Here is a 26,793-nt window from a genome sequence, read left to right on the forward strand (position 1 = left end):
TCAGTAGAGCTAGTTACATAATACTTCCCGCTGTTTCCAAGAAAATGCAAAACAGTGCCAAAGTAAGTCATTATGCCATATAGCAGATGAATTTATACAAAGCAGCTTACACCCATGCATGCATACATTGTACATATGGGTGGCCCCGGGAATTGAAACCCACAACCTTGGTGGTGCAAGCGCCATGCTCTACCAACTGAGCCCTCCTGCACCAAGTAGGTCTACCCCATAACTGCATGGACTTACTAGTGTACAGTACTGTGTAGTTACATATATTATTACACTGGTAGGCCTGTGTCAATTGTAGCTGAATATTGGTATTTGATCAAGAGAAAGTGTTACTTTATTACAACCTTATTTCTGTCAATATGTCCATTGTAGAGCCAGATATCAATCAGGTCAAATTTGCCTACTATGTTCACTGACATTATCAATAAACCATTCCATTTAAGAGACTCTAGATTTTGAATAAGCCTTTGATTTGGAACCTCTCATTCATTTATCATAAGATGATCCTTGCCTAGTGATCAGAGAGCAACAAAAGATTGGTCGTTCAAGGTCTGTAGCCATGAATATAGCATGTAAGCCTTGTCTTTAAGCCTGGCGTGGTGTTATTCTAGGACTGCCTGATGTGAATATGAGAGCATTGTAACCTTCGTGTGCCATCTTTATGGAAAGCTCTGACCCAGAGATGTCTGTGTGTTTTTCCTAATTGAGATGATGCCCTTAAGCTTCCAACAGTAGATCAATAAATATCTTAGGAAATGCAACACAGAGCAAGATGGAAGACTCTACACCTCCAATTTTGATCCTCAGACTTGTAATTTACTAAATTGCATGACCATGCATTAACAGCCCTTTAATAAGGCCGCTTCAAAGGTAGTCATCAGCCCATAGCGAGGGATAGGGATTGTAAATCCCACTCTGTCTAACAAATGTTGACTGCATCTTAAAAGTTCTGCTTTATTATTCATTCTTCTACTTTAAAAATTCTAAATTACCCATTTTGATTTGACCAAATAAAAATCTATATGGCTACAGTAGTAGATTACATAAATAAAATGCTGAGTAATTTCCAGAGTTTGAAATATTGGCAAACAGCTTTGAAATTAGCTGCTATATGTTAATTCCTTCTAGTTATTAGGCAATCAGTCTAAATCGTAAACAACCAGATGTACTGTCATCACGAATAATGTTGCTATTGTACATAAAAATGTCAAATAAATAACAAAGGTGGAATATCTATCACCCACAAGTCTCTGCTCGGTGGTAAAACATCACAAATCTCAGTGAACATGGAAGGTGCCAGTCACCACAAATCACAGAAAACATGGCTCCTCTCTGTGCCTTGACACGGGCCTTTATGGCTTTGCTTGATGGTACCATTGGTGTGATCAACCCTGTTATTTATTTATCTACTGTATTTATCTGTTTTGGTTAATGCTAGTCCAGACCCCAGAAGAGACATCAGCACGGTATTTGTTTGCTGTAGTCACAGCAGGACAGCAGTGGCTGGGCTGGAGCAGTTTGCATTTCAGCGATTTGCTTTGTTTACTGCTGAGCATGTATGTTTTAAATGGACAATATTTGTCTTCATAAGACTCCATCCCAAGCACATTTATACACATTGTGCCAAATCACATGGTGAATATATAATTTGTAACTGATTTGCAAATTATTGTGATGTGTTCCAATTCTAGCACAACATTAAAACAAAAGATAACACACTGGTGCTTGGGTAGGGCACATCCCACTTTATTCTCCACTATTCTGAAGAAAAATGCATTGCTGTTTGAACAGAAAGCTTAGAAATCTAGTAGGTGGTAGGGCCAGTAACAATCCAGGACAATCTGCATTTGACAATTTGTAGACCCCCACCATACAGCTATTTAAGCTGCAACTGAATTTTCCTTTGACCTCACACAACATAATGAGAGGAATGCCTCAAAGACAACAGTGACATGTCATTGTGTCATACTTAGAGAATGCACACAAGCCCCAGGGCGATGAATGAATGATGAGATTAGAGAAACAGAAGAACATGCAGGCATACTGCTGATATAGCACGGTAAGCCACACTGTCTGATTCTGACTGGGAGCAAATACCAACTACTCCATTCTCCTCAGAAACACTCTTAATTCACTAAGGGGACAACCTGATGCTAATTAAAAATACTCCAAAATGTCACCCACATACCCAGAGGTGATATGCGCTGAAGAGAAAGTTACCGTTGCCTGTCAGAATGCTGTCAATGCAGGAAGGAACCATGTCTCCCCGGCCACCTCAACCACCGCCATCAACACTTTGAGTGACTGAGTTATCCCACAGCGGTTCTTCTAACTGCAACACTTCACCTGTTTATGAGTGCAATAACTTATAAGCAATAACACTCACCTACCTTTTGAGGAGTTGCTTTGGTATTGAGTAAAAGAAAAGCCCTAATGAAGTTTAGATATCTCTCTCCAACAAGGTGTATTGACAGACTGCGACTCAGAAAGGGGAACAATGTTCCTGGGAGAAAATTAAACGTTTCTATCTTTTCAGTTCATTAGGGCGCTGTAAAGGATAGCTGTCAGCTGTGGTATTGGTTTAACAGACTGAAAAGTGTTAGGATCAATAAGACTGAGTAATGTCAAAGGGTCAGAGTCAGAGTCTCTGTGTTGAAAGGGAACCGGGCAGCCATGGAATTTATGATTCTAGGCGACTTGCCTTGAAGGTAGCAGACCTTTCATGCCTCATTGTGATCGTATTGATCGATCCATTTTCTCTTCAGTATCTCATTAGTATTCTGGTCGCGGCTCTATAAACCAAACAATGCCCTTTTTGAAGAGAGCGGAGGCTGGGGTGCAGGGGGCAGGCAGTGAATTATTTCACCCAGTACAGGGAAGTTTAGATCAAGTGCCAATCTACTGGAACTGACACCTCTCCTGAAGCTCAGAAGGGACTACAGTAGGTGTAGGACTAATACTAATCACACTGGTATTAGGAAGTATCTTTTCCCCGTACTCAACCATGTTTAATGAACCTCTTCCTGGTATTGGACAACAATAGAGACCGAAGGCAGAGGCTATATGTCATACTGAAACATGTTCTGGTAGTAATGAACACACAAATCAATTTGCCATGATAATGTGGTAAGAATAACCATAATTGGATATTTTTGCCATTATGCCCACCAGAGCTGACTGTCTCTGGTTCAGTTCCTTAGAGAACACCTTTTTAACAGTACAAAGTGTCAAGCGTCTGCATACTGGCAGCCATATTGACAAAAGAGCCAAGTATGTCTTACCTTTCATGTTTTGTCCTCTGGTGTCACCGTGCCAATGTGGGGTCTCACCTGATTAAGCAGGTCTTTACTTTCAGATGACTTGCTGCTAGTGTTACAGTAGGTGACTGTCACCCATAGCTTTAATGCAACACAATCCAATTCCATCCTCTTTTTTAAATTATAGTGGCAGAATTATTTTTGCTACTGGCCCTATAGTATACAGAGCCTTCAGAATGTATTCACACCCCTTGACTTTTTACATATTTTGTTGTGTTACAGCTTGAAGTTAAAAGGGATTAAATTGAGATTTTGTGTTACTGGCCTACACTCAATACTCCATAATTGTACAAATGAATACAACATGAAAAGCTGAAATGTCTTGAGTCAATAAGTACTCAATGGCTTTGTTATGGCAAGCCTAAATAAGTTCAGGAGTAAAAGTTTGCTTAACAAGTCACATAATAAGTTTCATGGACTCACTCTGTGTGCAATAAAAGTATTTAATATTATTTTTTAATGACTAGCTCATCTGTACCCCACACATAAAATGATTTGTAAGGTCTGTCAGTCGAGCAGCCAGTTTCAAACACAGATTCAACCACAAAGACTGGGTAGGTTTTCCAATGCCTCGCTAAGAAGGTCACCTATTAGTAGTGTAAAAATAAAAAAGCAGACATTGAATATCCCTTTGAGCATGGTGAAGTTATTCATTACACTTTGGATAGTATATCAATACACCCAGTCACTACAAAGGTACAGGCGTCCTTCCTAACTCAGTTACCCGAGACGAAGGAAAACAATCAGGGATTTCTCCATGAGGACCATGGTGACATTAAAACAGTTACTGTACGTAGTTTATTGGCTGTGATAGGAGAAAACTGAGGGTGGATCAACAACACTGTAGTTACTCCACAACACTAACCTAATTGACAGAGTGAAAAGAAGGAAGCCTGTACAGAATAAAAAATATTCCAAAAACATGCATCCTGTTTGCAACAAGGCACTAAAGTAATACGGCAAAAATAATGTGGCAAAGCAATTAACGTTTTGTCCTGAATACAAAGTGTTATGTTCAGGGTGTTATGTTCAATCCAATACAACACATTACTGAATACCACTCTCCATATGTTCATGTCTAGTGGTGGCTGCATCATGTTATGGGTATGCTTGTAATCGGACTGTGGAGTTTTTCAGGGTAAGTAGAAATGGAATGGAGCGAAGTACAGGCAACATCCTAGAGGAACATCTGGTTCAGTCTGCTTTCCACCAGACACTGGGAGATTAATTCACCTTTCAGCAGAACAATAACCTAAAACAAGGCCAAATATACACTGGATTTGCTTACCAAGACAACATTGAATGTTCCTGAGTGGCCTTGTTACAGTTTTGACTTGAAAATCTTGATAATAACAATATTGACTTGAAAATGAATAGCAAGATTTGAAAATGGCTGTCTAACAATGATCAACAACCAACTTGACAGAGCTTGAAGAAAGAAAAAAGAAGGGCAAATATTTTACAGTCCAGGTGTGCAAAGCTCTTAGAGACATACCCAGAAAGACTCACAGCTGTAATCACTGCCAAAGGTGATTCTAGCATGTATCGATTCAGTGGTGTGAATACTTACGTAAATGAGATATTTCTGTATTTCATTTTCGATACATTTGCAAAAATGTCTAAACATGTTTTCACTTTTATAGGGTATTATGCGTAGATGGGTGAGAGAAAAAAAATATTAAATAACATGTTGAATTCAGGCTGTAACACAACAAAATGTGGAATAAGTCAAGTGGAATAAATACTTTCTGAAGGCACTGTAAGTGCCATCACAACAGTATTGCTGTATCATGAATATTAATCTATTCATTTGCAAAGTGATACACTCTTAGAAAAAAAGGTGCCATCTAGAACCAAAAAGGGTTATTTGGCTGTCCCCATAGAAAACCCCTTTTAAGAACACCTTTTGGGTTCCATGTAGAACCCTTTCAGTGCAGTACTAAATACAGTATACAGTGCATTCGGAAAGTATTCAGACCCGTTGACTTTTTCCACATTTTGTTACATGACAGCCTTATACTAAACTCGATTAAATAGTTGTTTTTCCCCTCAACAATCTACACGCAATACCCCATAATGACAAAGTAAAAATAGGTTGTAAGACATTTTTGCAAATGTATAATTATTATTACAAATATCACATTTACATAAGTATTCTGATCCTTTACTCAGTACTTTGTTGAATCACCTTTGGCAGCGATTACAGCCTTGAGTCTTAATGGATATGACGCTACAAGCTTGGCACACCTGTATTTGGGGAGTTTCTCCCATTCATCTCTGCAGATCCTCTCAAGCTCTGTCAGGTTGGATGGGGAGCGTCGCTGCACAGCTATTTTCAGGTCTCTCCAGAGATGTTCGATTGGGTTCAAGTCCGGGCTCTGGTTGGGCCACTCAGAAATGGGTTCAAGTCCGGGCTCTGGTTGGGCCACTCAAGGACATTCAGAAACTTGTCCCGAAGCTACTCCTGTGTTGTCTTGGCTGTTTGCTTAGGGTCATTGTCCTGTTGGAAGGTGAACCTTCACCCCAGTCTGAGGTCCTGAGTGCTCTGGAGCAGGTTTTCATCAAGGATCTCTCTGTACTGTGCTCTGTTCATCTTTCCCTCAATCCTGACTGGTCTACCAGTCACTGCAGAAAAACATCCCCACAGCATGATGCTGCCCTCACCATGCTTCACCTTAGGGATGGTGCCAGGTTTCCTCCAGACGTGGCGCTTGGCATTCAGGTCAAAGAGTTCAATCTTGGTTTTATCAGACCAAAGAATCTTGTTTCTCATGGTCTGAGAGTCCTTTAGGTGCCTTTTGGCAAACTCCAAGTGGGCTGTCAGGTGCCTTTTACTAAGGAGTGGCTTCCGTCAGGCCACTCTACCATAAGGGCCTAATTGGTGGAATGCTGCAGAGATAGTTATCCTTCTGGAATGTTCTCCCATCTCCACTATTGCTCTGTCAGAGTGACCACCTCTCTGACCAAGGCCCTTCTCCCCCGATTGCTCAGTTTGGCCAGGTGGCCACCTCTAGGAAGAGTCTTGGTGGTTCCAAACTTCTTCCATTTAAGAATGTTCTTGAGGACCTTCAATGCTGGAGAAATGTTTTGGTACCCTTCCCCAGATCGGACAATACGGACAATTCCTTTGACCTCGTGGCTTGGATTTTGCTCTGTCAAATGTAGGACCTTATATAGACAGGTGTGTACCTTTCCAAAACATGTCCAATCAATTGAATTTACCACAACTGGACTCCAATCAACTTGTAGAAACATCTCAAGGATGATCAATGGAAACAGGATGCACCTGAGCTCAGTTTCGAGTCTCATAGCAAAAGGTCTGAATACTTATTTAAATAAGGTATTTATATTTTTATCTTCAATACATTTGCAAAAATTTCGAGAAATCTGTTTATGGGGTATTGTGTGTAGATTGATGATGATTTTTTTTTACTCAATCCATTGTAACATACATTTGTGGGGGGGAATATGCACTGTAAGTCAATGGAAGTCACTTCAACTCTTTCTACTGCAACTGTTCAGTTGTACCACTACTAAAGAAACGTTCTCTCACTGTCAACTGCATTTATTTTCAGCAAACTTAACGCGTAAATATTTGTATGAACATAACAAGATTCAACAACTGAGACATAAACTGAAGAAGTTCCACAGACATATGACTAACAGAAATGGAATAATGTGTCCCTAAACAAAGGTGGGGTCAGTATCTGGTGTGGCCACCAGCTGCATTAAGTACTGCAGTGCATCCCCTCCTCATGGACTGCACCAGATTTGCCAGTTCTTGCTGTGAGATGTTACAGGTGCCTTAATGGAAGAGTGGGGTAAGTTCCCGGACATTTCTGGGGGGAATGTCCCTAGCCTCTGTTCCAACAGGTTCCAAACGTGATCAATTGGATTGAGATCCGGGCTCTTTGCTGGCCATGGCAGAACACTGACATTCCTGTCTTGCAGGAAATCACACACAAAACTAGCAGTATGGCTGGTGGAATTGTCATGCTGGAGGGTCATGTCAGGATGAGTCTGCGGGAAGGGTACCACATGAGGGATGAGGATGTCTTCCCTGTAACGCACAGCGTTGAGATTGCCTGCAATGACAACAAGCTCTGTATGATGATGCTGTGACACACTGCCCCAGACCATGATGGACCCTCCACCTCCAAATCTGCCTCGGTGTAACGCTCATCCCTTCAATGATAAACGCAAATCCGACCATCACCCCTGGTGAGACAAACCCGCGAAGAGCATTTTCTTTCAGTGAATAGCACTTTTTGCCAGTCCTGTTTGCTCCAGCAACAGTGGGTTTGTGCCCATAGGCAATGTTTTTGCCGGTGATGTCTGGTGTGGACCTGCCTTACAACAGGCCTACAAGCCCTTAGCCCAGCCAGCCTCTGTCCTCAATAGGCTGAGTGTCTGAGCACTGATGGAGGGATTGTGCGTTCCTGTACCTGTTCCACAGGTGTGATGTTAGGATGTACCGATCCTGTGCAGGTGTTGTTACACGTGGTCTGCCACTGCGAGGACAGAGGCTGTCCATCCTGTCTCCCTGTAGTGCTGTCTTAGGCGTCTCACAGTACGGACATTGCAATTTATTGCCCTGACCACATCTGCAGTCCTCATGCCTCCTTGCAGCATGCCTAAGGCACGTTCACGCAGATGAGCAGGGACCCTGGGCATCTTTCTTTTGGTGTTTTTCAGAGTCAGTAGAAAGGCCTCTTTAGTGTCTTAAGTTTTGATAACTGTGACCCTAGTTGCTTACCGTCTGTAAGCTGTTTGTGTCTTAACAACCGTTCCACAGGTGCATGTTCATTAATTGTTTATGGTTCATTGAACAAGCACGGGAAACAGTGTTTAAACCCTTTACAATAAAGATCTGTTATTTGGATTTTTATGAATTGAATTATCTTTGAAAGACAGGGTCCTGAAAAAGGGACGTTTCTTTTTTGTTGAGTTTAGTACTACTAATAGTAACTCATTAGCTAATATGGTGTGGGAGGCAGCCAGTTCCATTTGATGCTTTTGGTCCGTGAGCTGAACAGCGTTTAGAAAAATACTCATTGGATTCCCGGTCTGTTTGAAACAAGAGTGGTGTTGGATCCTGCACATCCAGCCCCCTGCTGAGAATCCAATCCAGCGCTTGCTTTTCATTACCCCTCCCCAAAGTCTTCCCACAGATCTCTGCAGGGCACCAATACAGAGTAATGCAAACTGATGCCCCCAGTAATCTCACTATCACATGGATAAAGCCCTGATTTGTAGCTACTTTAAGACAATGGTATCATCATGGGGACCCAACGTGGTAGGTCAACTGTTGAACATAATTTTGCCCTCCAAACACGCTGCTCATGAGTTTTGCGATTTCATTCTTTCTGGGCATACTCACTGGCTAGTTTAAAGTGTTGCCTGTCAAAGGAGAACAGCTATTGATAAAACATAATTGGGCGGTGTTATGCTTTAGGCATTTAGCTCTTGGTTTTCTCTACTTTATTCCTCTAAATCGTAATAAGACTCATCATAAATGTGCAGTGAAAGGTGCTAGTAGCTATTTAGGTCTATTGTCCTTTAAAGGTCACATCTCCTACTGTCATGTGTTTATGGGAAACAATATAGTTCTAAAATATACATGTTGTACTTTTACATCAGACTTCATTTGTCAACAGTATATTCGTTTTGGTTTGTGTTGGTGCATTGGAGAATACTTTGCTTTGTTGATTTATCATTTATTTTAGATTTCCAATTATTTTCCTGTAAAGCAAAAATAATTGTAGTTTTTTTTATTTCTGTTTATTAGCAACAAGAGGATCATAATGTGATTATACGGTTCGGCCTGAATCAATTAACAAGTTACAAGACAATAGTTCAAAGCAGCTTAATAAGGAGGACACTGCAGTTGCCTCCTGAGCCAAACATTCCCTCTCTTTCTTATTTACAGAGAATATTTAATCAAATTGTCTCTGCCTCATTATTGGCAGACCCCAAACAAAACTCTTATCTATTATTGTGGCGATATGTTTCTCTCTCAATTTCATTACAACTATACAGCTGTCTGTTTCTCTGGGTCTACCCAAGTACAAGACAAGAGTTTAATCTAATTCTTCCCTCTAAACTGCATAATCATTATGTGCATTATACATTTTAAAAGCAGGTACTATCAATTATTCTTCCACTGAATATGTAAAACAGATGCAAATTGGTGTGAACTACTTTCACTCTAATTAGGCATTCCCACTCAGCTGGCTGCTAAAAAAAACTATATTTTTCAACAGGCATTCTTTAAGACCTTCTGCCAATATGACTGGCCTAGCTGCGTTTTAAAGGAAAAGGCTTTGAAGCGGTCAGGGGTGAATTACATTGATCTGCGTATCTAAATGCTGCACTAGTGAGTGAATGGCTGTTATACAGAGCAGCACCTTTCTGAAACATACTCTGTCTCCACCATTGCTAATCAGTGCAGAGGAGTCCTGCTGGGTTAGTGGTTTGTTAAGGCTTATGAATCAGGTGGTATGGTAGTTAGCTACTAATTATCCTTCTCTCCTCTCTCCCTTTGGTAGTTAGGTCTTTCTGTTTTGTTCTGAAATTATACTGAACAAAAATATAAACTCAACATGTAAAGTGTTAGTCACATGCTTCATAAGCTGAAGTAAAAGATCCCAGAAATGTTCCATATGCAAAAAAAAGCTTATTTCTCTAAAATGTTGTGCACAAATTTGTTTACATCCCCGTTAGTTAGCATTTATCGTTTGCCAAGGTACTTCATCCACCTGACAGGTGTGGCATATCAATAAGCTGATTTAGACAGCATGATCATCACACAGGTGCACCTTGTGCTGGGGACAATAAAAGGCCACACAACACAATGCCACCAATGTCTCATGAAATTGGCATGCTGACGGCAGGAATGTCCACCAGAGCAGTTGCCACATAATTGAATATTCATTTCTCTACCATATATCGCCACAACGTCGTTGTAGAGAATTTGGCCATACGTCCAACCGCAGACCACATGTAACCACAACAGCTCAGGACCTCCACATTCGGCTTCTTCACCTGCGTGATCATCTGAGACCAGCCACCTGGACAGCTGATGTAACTGTGGGTTTGCACAACCAAAGAATTTCTGCACAAACTATCAAAAATACGTCTCAGGGAAGCTAATCTGCATGCTCGTCGTCCTCACCAGGGTCTTGACCTTCCTGAAGTTTGGCGTTGTAACCGACTTTAGTGGGCAAATGCTCACCTTCAATGGCAACTGGCATGCTGGAGAAGTGTGCTCTTCACGGATGAATCCCAGTTTCAACTGTAACGGGCAGATGGCAGCCAGCGTGTGTGTATGGCGTTGTGTGGGCGAGTGGTTTGCTGAGGTCAACGTTGTGAACAGAGTGCCCCATGGTGGCGGTGGGGATATGGTATGGGCATGCATAAGCTATTTGAATGCACAAAGATACCATGACGAGATCCTGAGGCCATTTGTTGTGCCATTCATCCACCTCCATCACCTCATGTTTCAGCATGATCATGCACGGCCCAATGTCACAAGGATCTGCACACAATTCCTGGAAGCTTAAAATGTCCCAGTTCGTCCATGGCCTGCATACTCACCAGACATGTCACTCATTGAATATGTTTGGGATGTTTTTGATTGACGTGTACGACAGCCTGTTCCAGTTCCTGCCAATATCCAGCAAGTTTGCACAGCCATTGAAGAGGAGTGGGAGAACATTCTACAGTCCACAATCTGATCAACTCTATGTCAAAGGAGATGTGTCGTGCTAGTGGTCACACCAGATACTGACTGGTTTTCTGATCCACGTCCCTACCTTTTTTTAAGGTACATGTGACCAACAGATGCATATCTGTATTCCCAGTCATGTGAAATCCATAGATTAGGGCCGAATGAATTGCTTTCAATTGACTGATTTCCTTATATGAAGTGTAACTCAGTAAAAATCTTTGAAATTATTGCAGGTTGTGTGTATATCTTTGTTGATATCTTTGTAGTTAGTGCATGTCTCTGTGTGTGTTATGCCTTTGTTTGGTTTGATTAGGATCCCCATTAGCTGAAGTCAACTAGTCTTCCTGTAGTCCGGCACATTGTTCACCTTTGTTTAACCACTCCTACGTTATTATAGGGACAAGTGTTGGGGTGCATCCCAATGCAAAGACTTGTCTGTTGTAGGTTGGGAAACCATGAGAGGTGTGATGTTTGTCCATTTCTGAATTTTCTGGCACTCTTAACAATTTAAATGACTTCCAAATTATCCCAGAACTTTTTTACCCAAATAGATTTGAATGCTTTTACTCTGCAAGTGGGGAACTGGCTCTGCCAGTCTTAGAAATGCTCCTTGGATTACTGGGAATGGAACTACATTAGGGATCTCTGTTTTGACATATTGTAAACAATGAGCCAAACATTGTGGTTGTGGAATTACATTTTTGAATCTTTCTCAATTAATTACATTCCAAAGCCGCACATTAAATTCATTTTTAATTTTGACCAATCCATTACTTAGAGAGGCACATAGTTTATCCCCCCTTTCTTATCAATATTCCATTAAATAGATTTCATGAACCTCATACTGTAAGCTACCAGTCTTATATCTAGTAAAAAACAAGGTTATTTTGGTTTTATCACATTTCGATGTAGTAACTGAAAAAGTGAAGTTGTCATGAATGAAAGGCGAAAAATGGCATACTAATGATGTATAATGCTTTACGGTGTTGTAATAAGCATAGGAGCAGCAGGATGTCTTAGAAACAGTATGTTAATGTGTCTCGCTCCCAGCCCTAATAACTAGTCCTCTGTCAAATAACTAATATTGTGATATACAGCCGAAGTGGAGGAACCTGTAGCACATCCATACTGTATTTAGTTACTGTGTTTGCTGCAGCCAGGTTTAATCAGATGTCTTACTCTTAGGTTTTGAATGATTAATGCCCTGAGTTTCTCTTTCTAGTACTAATCCTCCCATCCCATGCTAAACCATGGCTCTCCCCTACAGCAGTGCACTTGTTTGGGCTGACCTGGCACCTGCAGCCAGTGGATGGGCAGCTCTATGAGAATGGACTAAGCAAACTGAATAGAGACTCAGAGAGCATAGACATAACCTTCACTCCCTTCGGTTTGCCTGGCCTCAACAACACCAACAAAGGTAAGCGGTGGTGGACAAAGATTTATGTTACGAAGCCTCTAGGTTTAGATTCTCACTGTTAGACCACGCAACAAAAACTAGAGCAAGACTTTTACCCCAGGAGGTTTTCCATGGGCTCTCTCATCCTATTTGTCTTCCTCTGTGTTTACATGATAAACCTGTTGTTTCATAACCAGCGTGTTGGATGCAATATGTTTCGACAGGGATAATTATTTTCCTCTTGTCTGATGCTGAATTGCATTTCAGATAAAGGAGTGCGGTACTGTACTGTAGATGGGTGGGTTGCTCGGGTGATGCACAGGTCATCCCCGAGTTAAAACACCTCATGTTCGCAGGGCATTGCCTCCATTAGCACGACAAAGATCTGATTATAGAAATGTCCCATTTTCGAAAAATAAACTCATAGAATCATCGAGATAGAGAAATAGAATTATTCCAATAACACCAGACCAACCCTGGGGTCCCAAACGCCGCAGACATACAGTTCCATATCGGCAATGAGTGAAATAATTCAGTTCCATTCCACATAATTCAATTCCATTTCTATAAGTGCGTGAACCAGAAAATGTTCTCTGCAACTAGGACAATGTTGAAGAGTAGATTAAAATCAAATCAGTTATGAAAATATTGGATTGCCCTGCATAAGCACATAATGAATCTCAGTTAAAGCTTGGTGTCTGAGTTTCAGTATTTCCATATCATAGCCCTCTGACAGGGGAGGAATAGGAAACACTGCAGGTACTACTGCTAGATTGACACAGTGTACAAGGCTGTGTGCACTCTGTGGCTGGTCCAATGTAGCATAGCTATGCCGGGTCACATTAGCATGCATTGACAATGAAGTAATCAGGAGGAGCTTCATGGGCAGTTAATTAAAGTAAGAGAGCGTGGCTTAATCCCCTAGCAGGCTACAGCCTACAGCATCATTGTTAACTCTTTCAGACCAGAGATCCTACAGCCAGCTCCCCTTCACAACCTCCCTGTTCTATGAAACACTGCATACTCACCAGACATGTCACCCATTGAGCATGTTTCGGATGTTCTGGATCGACGTGTACGACAACGTGTTCCAGTTCCCTCCAATATCCAGCAACTTCGCACAACCATTGAAGAGGAGTGGGACAACATTCCACAGGCCACAATCAACAGTCTGATTAACTCTATGCGATGGAGATTTGTCACGCTGCATGAGGCAAATGGTGGTCACACCAGATACTGACTGGTTTTCTGATCCAGGCCACTACCTTTTAAGTTATCTGTGACCAACAGATGCAAATCTGTATTCCCAGTCATGTGAAATCCATAGATTAGGGCCTAATGAATTCATTTCAATTGACTGATTTCCTTATATGAAGTGTAACTTAGTAAAATCATTGACAATTTAGCATGTTGCATTTATATTTTTGTTCAGTATAAATAAGAATGTACCCGTGTTTGAGCCCGCGTGTTGCTAGTGATGTCTACCCGACAGCACTGTAGAGATCACAATGGTGAGTTAGACATCTCTGATTTGTGACAAAATGAAGGACTGCATGAAACACAGAGCCAAGAGCCTTCAGTGTAGGGCTTGAGGCGCGCACATAAATAGTATGCACAGAAAGAAAAGTACAACAAATCAACTATTTTCTGACAGCAAAAGAAAATCAAGTTTTGTGCCGGTAATAAAACCCAATATGCAGCTTGAGTTTCCTGACAATGTTCTCTACAATGTTCTCAACTTTTCATCTACCCAAACTCCCAGATATTTGTACATTTTGACTTGCTCTATAGAATGTCATTCCAAGGTAGTAATTACATGGTTTTCAGAGTGATTAGTATTGGAAAATACCATTCATTTTGTTTCAGAGGAATTCAGAAGAAGCTTCAAATTATACAGATTCTGTTGAATGATGTTAAAAGCTGTCTGCTGTCAAACTGCTGCCACTTGAATAGAGAAGTGTAATATGCATAAAAATGTACATCAGCTGTCTCAATATGTCTCCCAATGTTGTTGATATAGAAAATAAACGGGACCTAAAATGTATCCTTGAGGCACATCCGAGCACAACTCCACGGTGTCTGACAACCGTCTGCCTTAACACACTGGGTTCAATTTGACATGTAGTTCACAAACCACTCCAGAGCATGACCAGTAATCCCAATACACTTCAAATCTCTGCACCGAGACAGTGTGGTCCACTGTCACAAATACCTTTGACAAGTCTATGAATACAGATACTCAATGCAGCTACTTATCCAGAGCAGAGTGAATATCATTCAAAACCTTCAAAGTTGCTGTGACAGTGCTGTGGCTAGACCTGAAACTTGATTGCATACCACACAAAATATTGTTTTCCTGGAGGTAGGACTTTTAGCTGCTTATTGACTAGGGACTACAATACCTTTGTCAGAACAGACTATTTAGATATTGACAGATAGTTATTCAGTAGTGGGATCACTTTCATTCAAAAGAGGTAGGATAAATGCTGATTTCCATAACTTGGAGATTATTACATTCTAGGGTGAAGTTAAATATGTATGTTAAAGGGGGAGTAATGTTGTCTTCAGCTTTTTGTAGTAGGCGGGGGTCTAGATCATCAGGGCCAGGGGATATTTTTTATTATTATTATTTTTTTTAACATCAGTTGATCTCAGGGCTCTACACACCTGAGACGGGTGAGAAGGAGAACCTGGAGATGGAGTGCTCGGGAGGTTCAGGTCATTTCACAGGTGGCTCATGTAAGCCTTTAACCCTATCAAATAATCTGCCTGCATCAAGAAAATGTTGATTAGAAGAGTTAAGAATAGAGGTTCTCTCAGTGACCACCTGTGAGTCAACCAGCAGTTGTTTAGGGAGCTGTGCATCTTTTTCTGCACTCTAAACCTTTCATTACTTGCCAATATTTGAAAGGATTATTCAGATTATCAGCAGTAGATTTGAGGTAGAGGTCTGCTTTCAGGTCATAGCCACACCCTGATTCCAAGGCGTTTAAAAGCCACCCAATCAGCTGAATCAGACCATCTTGCTTTAACCCACGAAGCATTCCATTTCCTTATGATTTCAGCTTGTTCGTCTGAAAACCAAGGGTTGTCTCTTCCTTTCATTCTGTATTGTTTGAAAGGGGCGTGCCTGTTGTATACATTCAGGAATGCTTTATAGTAGTAAGAAAAGGCTAATTCAACATCAGGGATGAATTCAACTAAATTCCAGGAAATGTTAAAAACATAATGAAAAAAAAACATGTCTCAAACTGCTTCCAGTTTCTTTCCATGATGATACTGTAATGAATAATCAGGGAGAAGAAGTTTCACGCGCAGAGCACGGCAGGTGTTTATTTTGCCATCGCAAAGGGCAGGAATTGTGGTCACAGGCAGGCAATGGTCATACACAGGTAAGCAAACAGGCAGGTAAATCAAAACTAGGCCTGAAGGCTTTACCTGTTTTTTTTGCCTTTATTTAACTAGGCGAGTCAGTTAAGAACAAATTCTTATTTACAGTGACAGCCTAGGAACAGTGGCTTAACTGCTTTGTTCAGGGGCAGAACAACAGATTTTTACCTTGTCAGCTCATGGATTTCTTCTTGCAACCTTTCAGTTACTAGTCCAACGCTCTAACCACTTGGCTACCTGCCACCCTTGGTTCTCACAAACAAGCTAGGAAAATGATTAGTAGAGTCAAAACAAACAATACCTCACAAAGGCACAAACAGAATGAACTGAACTAAATAAGGGGCTGAAGAGACTCGGTGAGTAACTAACACAGGTGAAATCAATGAACAAAAATTAAAGACAGAGCTTCGTTCAAGAACATAACGAAACAGAACACAAGGTTGACTAAGAAAATTAATATAGAACCTTACAGATACATGGAGATACTTTAGGAATTTTACCAACATTTTCAGGTTAAAAATTGGTTGAAAAAAATACAAAATTCCCTGACGTTTTTGTAAATCCAATTAGTTTTCCACGTTGATTCAACGTCATCACATAGATTTTTCGTTGTTGAAATTATGTGGAAACAACATTGATTTAACCGTTTTTTCCCCATTGGTTATATCATCAGCAAAAACATGAGAAGCATTAAAACGAGATGGAATGTTGGTTAAAATATGATAAATCAAAAGGGATTTTAGAGGGCATGTTGTGTTGGCCCAGTCCTCTATATATAATTGATCCTGTAATTGGTTTGCAAATGTTCTTTAGAATAGCAATTAGATTATTCTCAGCATAGATCTGAGGGATTACAGGAAATAGAATAACCATATTGTTTTGCATTGTCTCAATCAACAGACAGACCCACATATTAAAAGCTTGTTCTATTCAGATGTCCATTAAGTGAGGGGGGGGGGGAATTAAAACTGTAATTGAAAAGACGGTTTCGTTGAAAATGGATTCCTGGAATAATTGTTTTATCAGGATAGCCCTTAGGATATGAGAATTAATTTGCTTGTATGTCAGACTATTTTGAAGCACTTTTCAAATTTATTTTCTGCCCCCCCCCCCTCTCTGAACCCAGTGTAAGTGACAGGTAAGATGGCCTGCAGGAGAAGCACGAGCTAGATATGCCTTCATTAACCTGTGATGTGTCCTGTGGTGGCAGTGGCACAGACCATACACCACCTCTCATAAACAGCATCACACAGCTATACAGTGATTGAGCTAGTAAAACTATTCTAGTAGCAACAGTGTCCACCTGCTCCAGGTTTTCTGGAGCCCAGTTTCTATGATTACCGAACCAATCTTTTTCACAAGGTTGTTGTCGAGGCTAATGTGTGATCAATCCGTGTCCGTCGATATCTAGACTCAAGACATGTATGTGCATTTAGATGCTTTTTAATATTCCATACATACAATTAAAGTGCATTTAAAAATGTGGTTTCCAGAGCTCTCTGTACAGTGAGTAATGTGAAGGTAAGAAGACACAAGATAGATAGAATATAGCTTAATATGTACAGTAGAGCTGAGCTGATCTCATGTTACCCGCCATCAGAGAGGGAATCAATAATGTGTCACCCTGGTGTGTTGGCGTACCTGCCAGAGAGCTCACACCAGAGGTTATCAGCACAGAATAATTAGTTCACACCTGGATGTGTGAGTTGTTTGTACAAGCATCCGGTAGCTTGCTGGTCTTCTCCTGGATACACCATATTGGATGTGGTTCGTTTCTGTGTCTGTTCACAGTTTTTTAGCTCCAGTTTGAGAAGATGTAGGGCTTCATCTGACAATGAGGATAAAATGTTTCCTTAAAGGACAGAGGAGGATTTATTTGTTGTGGCAATGAAATGAAACAGATTAAAGTCTGCCTGTATTTCGTCTCAGTGTCTGATAGAGGTAAAGAAGGATAGCCAATATCTACATGCAGCAACAGACGCTGTTCTCATTTGTGTTTATATCCATTTGTGTGTGTGTGTGTGTGTGTGTGTGTGTGTGTGTGTGTGTGTGTGTGTGTGTGTGTGTGTGTGTGTGTGTGTGTGTGTGTGTGTGTGTGTGTGTGTGTGTGTGTGTGTGTGTGTGTGTGTGTGTGTGTGTGTTTATACACCATATAGATAAGGAACTATTCCACAGGGGGAAAGCGATAGACCGAGGGGAGGTGGACATTGGTACCGAGGTGATCCAGGCCATTCCACCGGGTCTGTTCTGGCGTTTCCACATCACCATCCACCATCCTAAGTATGTCAAGTTCAACGTCTCCCTGGCACGGGACGCCCTCTTGGGGATCTATGGACGGAGGAACATCCCACCTACACACACACAGGTACTGTACCCCCTACCTGCCTCATACACAAAAGAGCATTACATCCACTCCCATGTAAACGATCATACTGTAGGCTCTTATGTATTCCCACACCAACCTATACAATGACTGAAACACCCCAACACACATACAGTTGAAGTCGGAAGTTTACATACTGTACACTCTATACCAAATACATTTAAACTCAGTTTTTCACAATTCCTGACATTTAATCTTAGTAAAGATTCCCTGTCTAAGGTCAGTTAGGATCACCATTTTATTTTAAGAATGTGAAATGTCAGAATAATAGTAGAGAGAATGATTTATTTCAGCTTTTATTTATTTCATCACATTCCCAGTGGGTCAAAAGTTTACATACACTCAATTTGTATTTGGTAGCATTGCCTTTGAATTGTTTAACCTGGGTTAAACGTTTTGGGTAGCCTTCCACAAGCTTCCCACAATAAGTTGGGTGAAGTTTGGCCCATTCCTCCTGACAGAGCTGGTGTGACTGAGTCAGGTTTGTAGGCCTCCTGGCTCACACACGCTTTTTCAGTTCTGCCTACAAATGATCTATAGGATTGAGTTCAGGCCTTTGTGATGGCCACTCCAATACCTTGACTTTGTTGTCCTTAAGCCATTTTGCTACATCTTTGGAAGTATGCGTGGGGTCATTGTCCAGTTGGAAGACCCATTTGCTACCAAACTTTAACTTCCTGACTGATGTCTTGAGATGTTGCTTCAATATATCCACATCATTTTCCTGCCTCATGATGCCATCTACTTTGCTGCAGTCCCTCCTGCAGCAAAGCACCCCCACAACATAATGCTGCCACCCCCGTGCTTCACAGTTGGGATGGTGTTCTTCGGCTTGCAAGCCTCCCCCTTTTTCCTCCAAACATAACAATGGTCATTATGACCAAACAGTTCTATTTTTGTTTCATCAGACCAGAGGACATTTCTCCAAAAAGTACAATCTTTGTCCCCATGTGCAGTTGCAAACCGTAGTCTGGCTTTTTTATTACAGTTTTGGAGCAGTGGCTTCTTCCTTGCTGAGCGGCCTTTCAGGTTATGTCGATGTAGGATTCGTTTTACTGTGGATATAGATACTTTTGTCGCTGTTTCTTCCAGCATCTTCTCAAGATCCTTTGCGGTTGTTCCGGGATTGATTTGCACTCTTCGCACCAAAGTACATTCATCTCTAGGAGACAGAACGCGTCTCCTTCCTGAGCGGTGTGACGGCTGCGTGGTCCCATGGTTCTTATATTTACATACTATTGTTTGTACAGATGAACGTGGTACCTTCAGGCGTTTGGAAATTGCTCCCAAGGATGAACCAGACTTGGAGGTCTACAATTTTTTTTCTGAGGTCTTGGCTGATTTCTTTTGATTTTCCCATGATGTCAAGCAAAGAGGCACTGAGTTTGAAGGTAGGCCTTGAAATACATCCACAGGTACACCTCCAATGGTCTCAAATTATGTCAATTAGCCTATCAGAAGCTTCTAAAGTCAGGACATAATTTTCTGGAATTTTCCAAGTTTTTTAAAGGCACAGTCCATTTAGTGTATGTCAACTTTTGACCCACTGGAATTGTGAAATAATCTGTCTGTTGGAAAAAATTACTTGTGTCATGCACAAAGTAGATGTCCTCATGGACTTGCCAAAACTATAGTTTGTTAACAAGAAATTTGTGGAGTGGTTGAAAAACGAGTTTTAATGATTCCAACCTAAGTGTATGTAAACTTCCGACTTCAACTGTAAGTAACTATATGCACAGCTGGGTATATGCACAGATCCACACATGCACAGATCCACACTGCCCCCCATGCTAATGAGTCCGTATGCACAACTTCCTTTCCTGCTCATCCATCTCTCATCCTTCAGTCTCACTCTTCACCTATATTGAAACCCACAATAAAAATAATTGATCAAGCAGCTGTGGTGCCTTTATGTTAAGTTTGATCACTTCACCAATTAGTGAATTAGCTATATTACTGTTGGCTACTTACCAGTACTTTTGTCAAATGCATAATGAGTTGCAATGTATGTAGTTTATTGTTATGGAATGAATGCAGTTAAGGAAATATCTAGGGGGACTAATGTGATGTCAGTAAAATGCCTGAACTCCCAAATCACTGCTTCTTAGCATAGATATGATCTAAGATTAACAGTTCAAATCATTCAAGAAATTAAGACCTGTCAACTCAATTAAAGCCTCCTTATTTCTGTCTATTTTTCATACTAATTTGCATATGTAGGTGTATGGATACAGACAAACAATGAATTAATGCTAATTGAAAGGTTCCTTTTAAGCATGGACATCCTTTTTGTTCCATAAGGATGCTCATAATCATTATAGTAATCACACTTGGCATATAGCCAGCTAACTGTATGTTGGACCATATTCAAGTCCTGTCTGAGTGGGGCTGACGAATCCCACACCATCATTAGATGTCTCTGTCAGCCAGGTCGGCTGATTCGGTTGATCCCAGTTCAGTTTTTGGCCCCTGCATGCAGTCACGCATATGTTCCCCCGGACCGGCCCTCATTACGTCTGCTGATAGAATACCCAGCAGGTCACGGGGCTGAGCACTCAGGGTCACGGTGAGACCTGCACACAAGTGACTCATCTGTCACAAAGCTGTTTCACCGGCCCCAGTAAACCCAGCAGGCGTCCGCATGATGAATCCTAATAGGATGTTTTAGTCATTAATCTGAGTCAGTCCCCTGGGCGGCACGCACAGTTCAGACTTTTTTTTTCTTCCAATGAGATTTTGTCACTATTGGCGCCGAGGGGATTGTACGGAAAAGACAGTGGCCATTTCCGCTTCAGTGTGACATCATGTGCTGATCCCCGGCTGAAAGTGAATTATGGAGGGGCTGGGATCCCTCCTCTGCTGCTTTGCATCGCTGATGATTTGAAATGCAGGGGCCCGATGGCTACTGTGCCCCAGCGGTTCTATTGAATTACAAACATCGTTTTGCTGTTGTTCCGTAGGGGAGCATTTGTTTCTCATAAGAAGAACTTGAGTCGTAGAACGATTCTGAGGCCTGGGGGCATGTCATTGGAGTTTGGGACCTGGCCTCACCCAGCCCTGGGTTTATTATTTAGGACGGGTGGAGGGGTGAAGACAGACGTCCCTCTGAGCCCAGTAGACGGAGAGGCTTTGCTGCATGCAGTCAACAGCCGACAGCAGCGTAATACCAGCCCTGGTCTCGGCTTATCTCCAAGAGCACACACAAACATGAGTGACACTGGTGCAGCTAAGGCACTGCATCCCGCCCAGGGCTACTGTCATATCCTACTCATCTGGTAATACAGCAGTGCAGAATGGGGGCCTGTCTCCTTATTAAGCTCATCAAGGGCAAAGTCAAAAGGTGGCTCGGGAGCTTTGCATATGGTTAAGTTCAAGTTATTTTAAGATGGATGACAGGATATGATACAGCGCATGATGATTTCATGTTTTGGCCTGTTCCCAGAGATAGATATCCGAGCTGTGATGTTGGAGGAACCCTGATACACGCTGTCAGCAAGGGCATGTCAGTACACCCAACCAGGAGCTTGTGATGTCCCAGCTTTTGACTTCCAAACCTTTGCCTCATTTTTAATCGGATTTTTTTCTTTTTCTCCTGCAGTTTGACTTTGTCAAGCTCCTGGACGGGAAACAGCTGATCAGACAGGAGGTTCAGACGGTGGCGGAGGATTCCAACGCCTCTCCCAGGAACCTGATCCTGGCCTCCCTCCAGGAGATGGGCTTCATAGAGTACATGGACGCTGGAACCTGGTACCTGGCTTTCTACAACGATGGAAAGAAAATGGAACAAGTGCTTGTTCTCAGCACTGCCATCGGTAATTGGCTCCTATGGGTGTAAAAAGTAGAATAGGTGCTCCACAGTGTCAGTTACTAATGAAAATTGATGCACCATGCAATCATATTCGTGAGCAGTAATGAAGTCTTATAAGAAAAATACAGGACATGTGACATTATTTCCAGGATGTAGTCTGTCGTTACAAAAGCACTCAAAAAGCAAAGCAATTGTAACATTTATACAATAGCTGCAAATAGACAAAAAAAGCATGTTTTGTTAATTTGTTTCTCTGCACCAAAAGAATTGTGTGAAACAGGCTGCCATTTTAACATCAAAACGGTTGAGTTCTGTTGCTCGTTGCAAGGTGCTGCAAAGTCTGTCATCCCTAATTGACTGACCTTTTGTCACCCATCTGTAAGCCTCTGCTGAGAGATGAGCCAATGTATTTCTTCTAATGCTCTCTCTTTCCAGCCTCTCCTGGAAATGCTTTTGCTCTGTCTTTTAAAACGAATTGTTGTCTGAAAGGCAGTGCAAACAAATGGTACTGGGTAGTTCTGTACATGTCAGTTTCCTTTGTCTTCATGCTCATATATCTGTTACCTTATTGTAACCAATGCAACATGTCAGATTATTATATGTCTCAATGGATGCACAAAGTAAAAGTGTTCATTATACCCTGAGTTTGGCACCATGTTTCTCCTAGGTGTTTCTGTCTAGCCCATGGACGGTTGTGTTGTTTACCACTTTCTCTGTCTGTAGAAACCATGGACGGCTGTGTTGTTTACCACTTTCTCTGTCTGTAGAAACCATGGACGGCTGTGTTGTTTACCACTTTCTCTGTCTGTAGAAACCATGGACGGTTGTGTTGTTTACCACTTTCTCTGTCTGTAGAAACCATGGACGGTTGTGTTGTTTACCACTTTCTCTGTCTGTAGAAACCATGGACGGTTGTGTTGTTTACCACTTTCTCTGTCTGTAGAAACCATGGACGGTTGTGTTGTTTACCACTTTCTCTGTCTGTAGAAACCATGGACGGTTGTGTTGTTTACCACTTTCTCTGTCTGTAGAAACCATGGACGGCTGTGTTGTTTACCACTTTCTCTGTCTGTAGAAACCATGGACGGCTGTGTTGTTTACCACTTTCTCTGTCTGTAGAAACCATGGACGGTTGTGTTGTTTACCACTTTCTCTGTCTGTAGAAACCATGGACGGTTGTGTTGTTTACCACTTTCTCTGTCTGTAGAAACCATGGACGGTTGTGTTGTTTACCACTTTCTCTGTCTGTAGAAACCATGGACGGTTGTGTTGTTTACCACTTTCTCTGTCTGTAGAAACCATGGATGGCTGCTCCACCAACTGTAAGGGGAACGGGGAATGTGTGGCAGGTCACTGCCACTGCTTCAGCGGTTTCCTGGGACCAGACTGCTCAAAAGGTATATTAAGTTAAGCACCTCTGAGATATGTGGGATCTTCCAATGAATTCATACACATTTTATGGCTACTTGTTGTATTAAACCTGGTGCTTCGTAGTGGATACTACCAATATTATCAATGCCAAAAGTCACTCTGACTGGGAGTATTTTGATTGTCTTTGAGGATTATTTACAATCTTTGGATTAAATGAGGATAGCAAGCGGAAGTGGGGCTTTCAGATCCACTTTGTGGTCAGTGAGGTCTCTCTCTGCCCAGGCCAACCCGCTCTGGACGGATGCCTTAATCTGTCTCTGCCTAGATCTGAGGTCAGGGAGCCACTGTAGCGAGCATAATGTGTCTATTACTGTTCCCAGTGTGGAACTGGGACATATTATGGAGACTAATGGACAGGCCAGGGTCTGAAAGGCAGCTTCCACACTGCAACTGTCCATAAACAGACTGACAGACTGGAGGGATGAGAGATCCTGGCAGAAGAGAGAAGGGGATAATGGGAGAATGGAGCAATGTTCTCTCACGTAGCTCTGCAGGTTTCAAAGACATTCTGGAAAATTGTTCACTATGACTGAGTGCCTATACTTGAAGACTAGGAATATAGCATAGGAATGCAGCATGTTAGTGATGTGAGTAATGTTTAGGCTACACACCAAAGGGTTAAAACTTCTTAGGGATAGCACCCTTTTTTTCAATTTTCACCTAAATGACATACCCAAATCTAACTGCCTGTAGCTCAGGCCCTGAAGCAAGGATATGGATATTCTTGATACCATTTGAAAGGATTTATTTTGAAGTTATTGGAAATGTGAATTGAATGTAGGAGAATATAACACAATATATCTGGTAGAAAAAATACAAAGAAATAAACAACCAGTTGTTTTCTACCACCATCTTTGAAATGCACGAGAAAGGTCATAGTTATAGCCATCACTCTGGTTGTAATTCCAATAGTGTCCACGAGATGGCAGCAGTGTATGTGCAAAGTTTCAGATGGATAACTTGAAAAATGAGTGAACAACAAGACTTTTAGTGTCAAGTCCCCATGTGCATTTGGGCAAATCGTGAATGAGACATTCACATTCATATTCCATTTTTCTGCAAGACTATCGTCAAATCTGTATACTTGGACTTTGGCTTTCCAAGTATTAGTAGCCATATTATAAGTTCAACAACCATTTTGTCATCATAACTCTGAATATTCTTATACGTTGTGTCCAAAAGGAAAAGGCATGCTGACGCAAAAGGTTAGCGCCTACATTTTGCGACCGAGACGGGGTTTCCGGATACTCCCGTAAAGCCCAGCTCATTGGCTATCTAGCTAGCTTTGTTTGACCCCGATTGGTGCTTATTTGACAAAGATACAGTCCTTCAATTGATGGCCACCCGCATCATCGGTGTCGCTCTCTGACCAAATATGGTGTCATATAGGATATACTACACCTCTAATTAAATAGTTAAGTCTTATTACCTTCTAGGATCTCTGAGGAATACATATGAATGTGATTTGACTCGTTCAAACAACGTTTAGGTTGAGATTTTCACAGATTCCTTTCTTTGCAAATCAGCGGAAATACAAAATCGATCGCATGTGCTATATGGACCTTTTTAGGATATGAAAAATGAAATTTTTATAAGCAAACGATGCTTCATGTTATCTCTGGGACCCTTTGGATGATAAATCAGAGCAAGATTTCAGAATGGAAGTACACATTTCACCTTCTGAGGTGAATTTTACAAACCTATCGCATTGAAATAGTGTTTTGTTGTTAGGAGCTCTCATTAAACAATAGCATGGCATTTTATCGCAGTAGTAGCTAATGTAAATTGGACAGTGCAGTTATATTAACACGAATTTAAGTTTTCAGCCGATATAAGACACTTCTATGTACCGACATTTGTTGTTACTCTAAAATCTGCGATCTTGATATAACGCACTGCATGATTTACAACTGTCCCATTGATGGAACACTGATCCTTTTGCCATGTGAACATCTCTATTGAATCTATACACTGTACGTTCTGCTCTGATGTTTACCATGAGTCTCCATGCTGCAGCCTCTGAGACTCTGAGGTTCCGTTCTTCCTCATTTTGTAAATATCCATTTTCATGGTAAGGCGCTGAGTTCCCACATGGAAAAATACTATAGTATACTATGGTATAAATACTATATTATTCACTGTAGTGTTTTTGCGGACTTTAAGTGAATTCTGGAATATTTACTGTAGTATACTGTGGTATTTACAGTTAACAATAGTATAAATACTGTAGTAAAATAAAATCTATACTCTAGCAATTAATGTAGTGTTTTTACAAATTGTAATATACTTTAGTATTAAACTGTAGTGGTTTTGCAGACTGTAATATACTGTGGTATTTTGTCAAGCATTACTGTAGTATTTACTATATTGTTTTTGACATTATTATCTTTAACATGGAAGTGGAGGCTTTCTTCTTGAGGAAACCTACTGGAGAAATAATAAAAGAGCACATTTTCCATAGCCTGTAGGTAGATAGGACTGGGTTCTGAACAGATAGTTCAGAGCTTCTGCTCTTTTCTATAATTTGAAGGGAACACAATATATGGTCTATACTTAGCATGCAGGTTTCTCACTCATGGGTGGCACAAATTAGGATATGGGGAGGGGAATGAGCAGGGTAAATGCAAGTGAAATATTGTAGTATATACTATAGGGTTTTAGCGGACTGTGGTGTTTTTGCGGACATTACTGTAGTGTTTACTGAAGTGTTTTTTGGTCGAATAATACTGTAGTATTTACTATAGTATTCTACAGTATAATACTGTACAACATTGTATAGTAAGTACTGCACCTGATCGAGGGCTCCTACATTGTGTAGTATAGTATTCTACGGAATAATACAGTATACTACAGAATTCTATATTAAGTACTGTAGTATTCTATAGTAAACTGTATTATGTTTTCATTTGGTTGGTGTACAGAGGGGCCTTGGGGAATAGAGGGGGTGTTGGAGGGAGATACCGTAGCTGCAGCGCCATGCCGCAGCTACTGGAGTTTAACTCAGGTGCCACTTAAGAAAAATTGAAATGCTTGAAAGATTAGGTGGATTTCACAGGAAGAGGGTTTGAGTAGGGGTGCGTGGCCTGCGCCCAGCGGAGGGGAGAGTACTTAAAGCACTACCATCAGGGGAGAGGATTAGGTGACTTCAGCTGCATGCTTATTAGGGAGATATTGGTGATGGGTGAAACCTGGTTAAAACTGGTATATGGCTCATGGGGAGATTGCCACTGGGGTCTCAGGGTGAGAGCTGACTAGTACCTTCTAGGGCTGGAATGACACAAACAGCTTCACAATTCACATCTTGGATAACAACCAGTTTTTAGTTCAGGT

At 41.3% G+C, this 26,793-nt stretch overlaps 1 protein-coding gene and 1 non-coding gene across 4 annotated transcripts in view; one reads left to right on the forward strand and one right to left on the reverse strand.

Moving 5' to 3' along the window:
• The window catches only part of tenm1 (teneurin transmembrane protein 1), a 196,056-nt gene that overhangs the window by 72,413 nt on the left and 96,850 nt on the right, over positions 1-26,793 (forward strand). For all 3 annotated transcript variants that reach the window (XM_064978026.1, XM_064978025.1, XM_064978027.1), the window contains 4 exons: positions 12,323-12,472; positions 17,998-18,206; positions 21,823-22,036; positions 23,328-23,429. In XM_064978026.1, coding sequence (XP_064834098.1) covers positions 12,323-12,472; positions 17,998-18,206; positions 21,823-22,036; positions 23,328-23,429 — 675 coding nt within the window. The remainder of the gene's footprint in view (positions 1-12,322; positions 12,473-17,997; positions 18,207-21,822; positions 22,037-23,327; positions 23,430-26,793) is intronic.
• LOC135548960 (U7 small nuclear RNA) lies at positions 25,865-25,917 on the reverse strand. Its single transcript, XR_010456911.1, has one exon. It is a non-coding gene; the product is annotated as a U7 small nuclear RNA (small nuclear RNA).

The sequence above is a fragment of the Oncorhynchus masou genome, chromosome 11, assembly GCF_036934945.1.
Source record: "Oncorhynchus masou masou isolate Uvic2021 chromosome 11, UVic_Omas_1.1, whole genome shotgun sequence".
Taxonomy (NCBI): domain Eukaryota; kingdom Metazoa; phylum Chordata; class Actinopteri; order Salmoniformes; family Salmonidae; genus Oncorhynchus; species Oncorhynchus masou.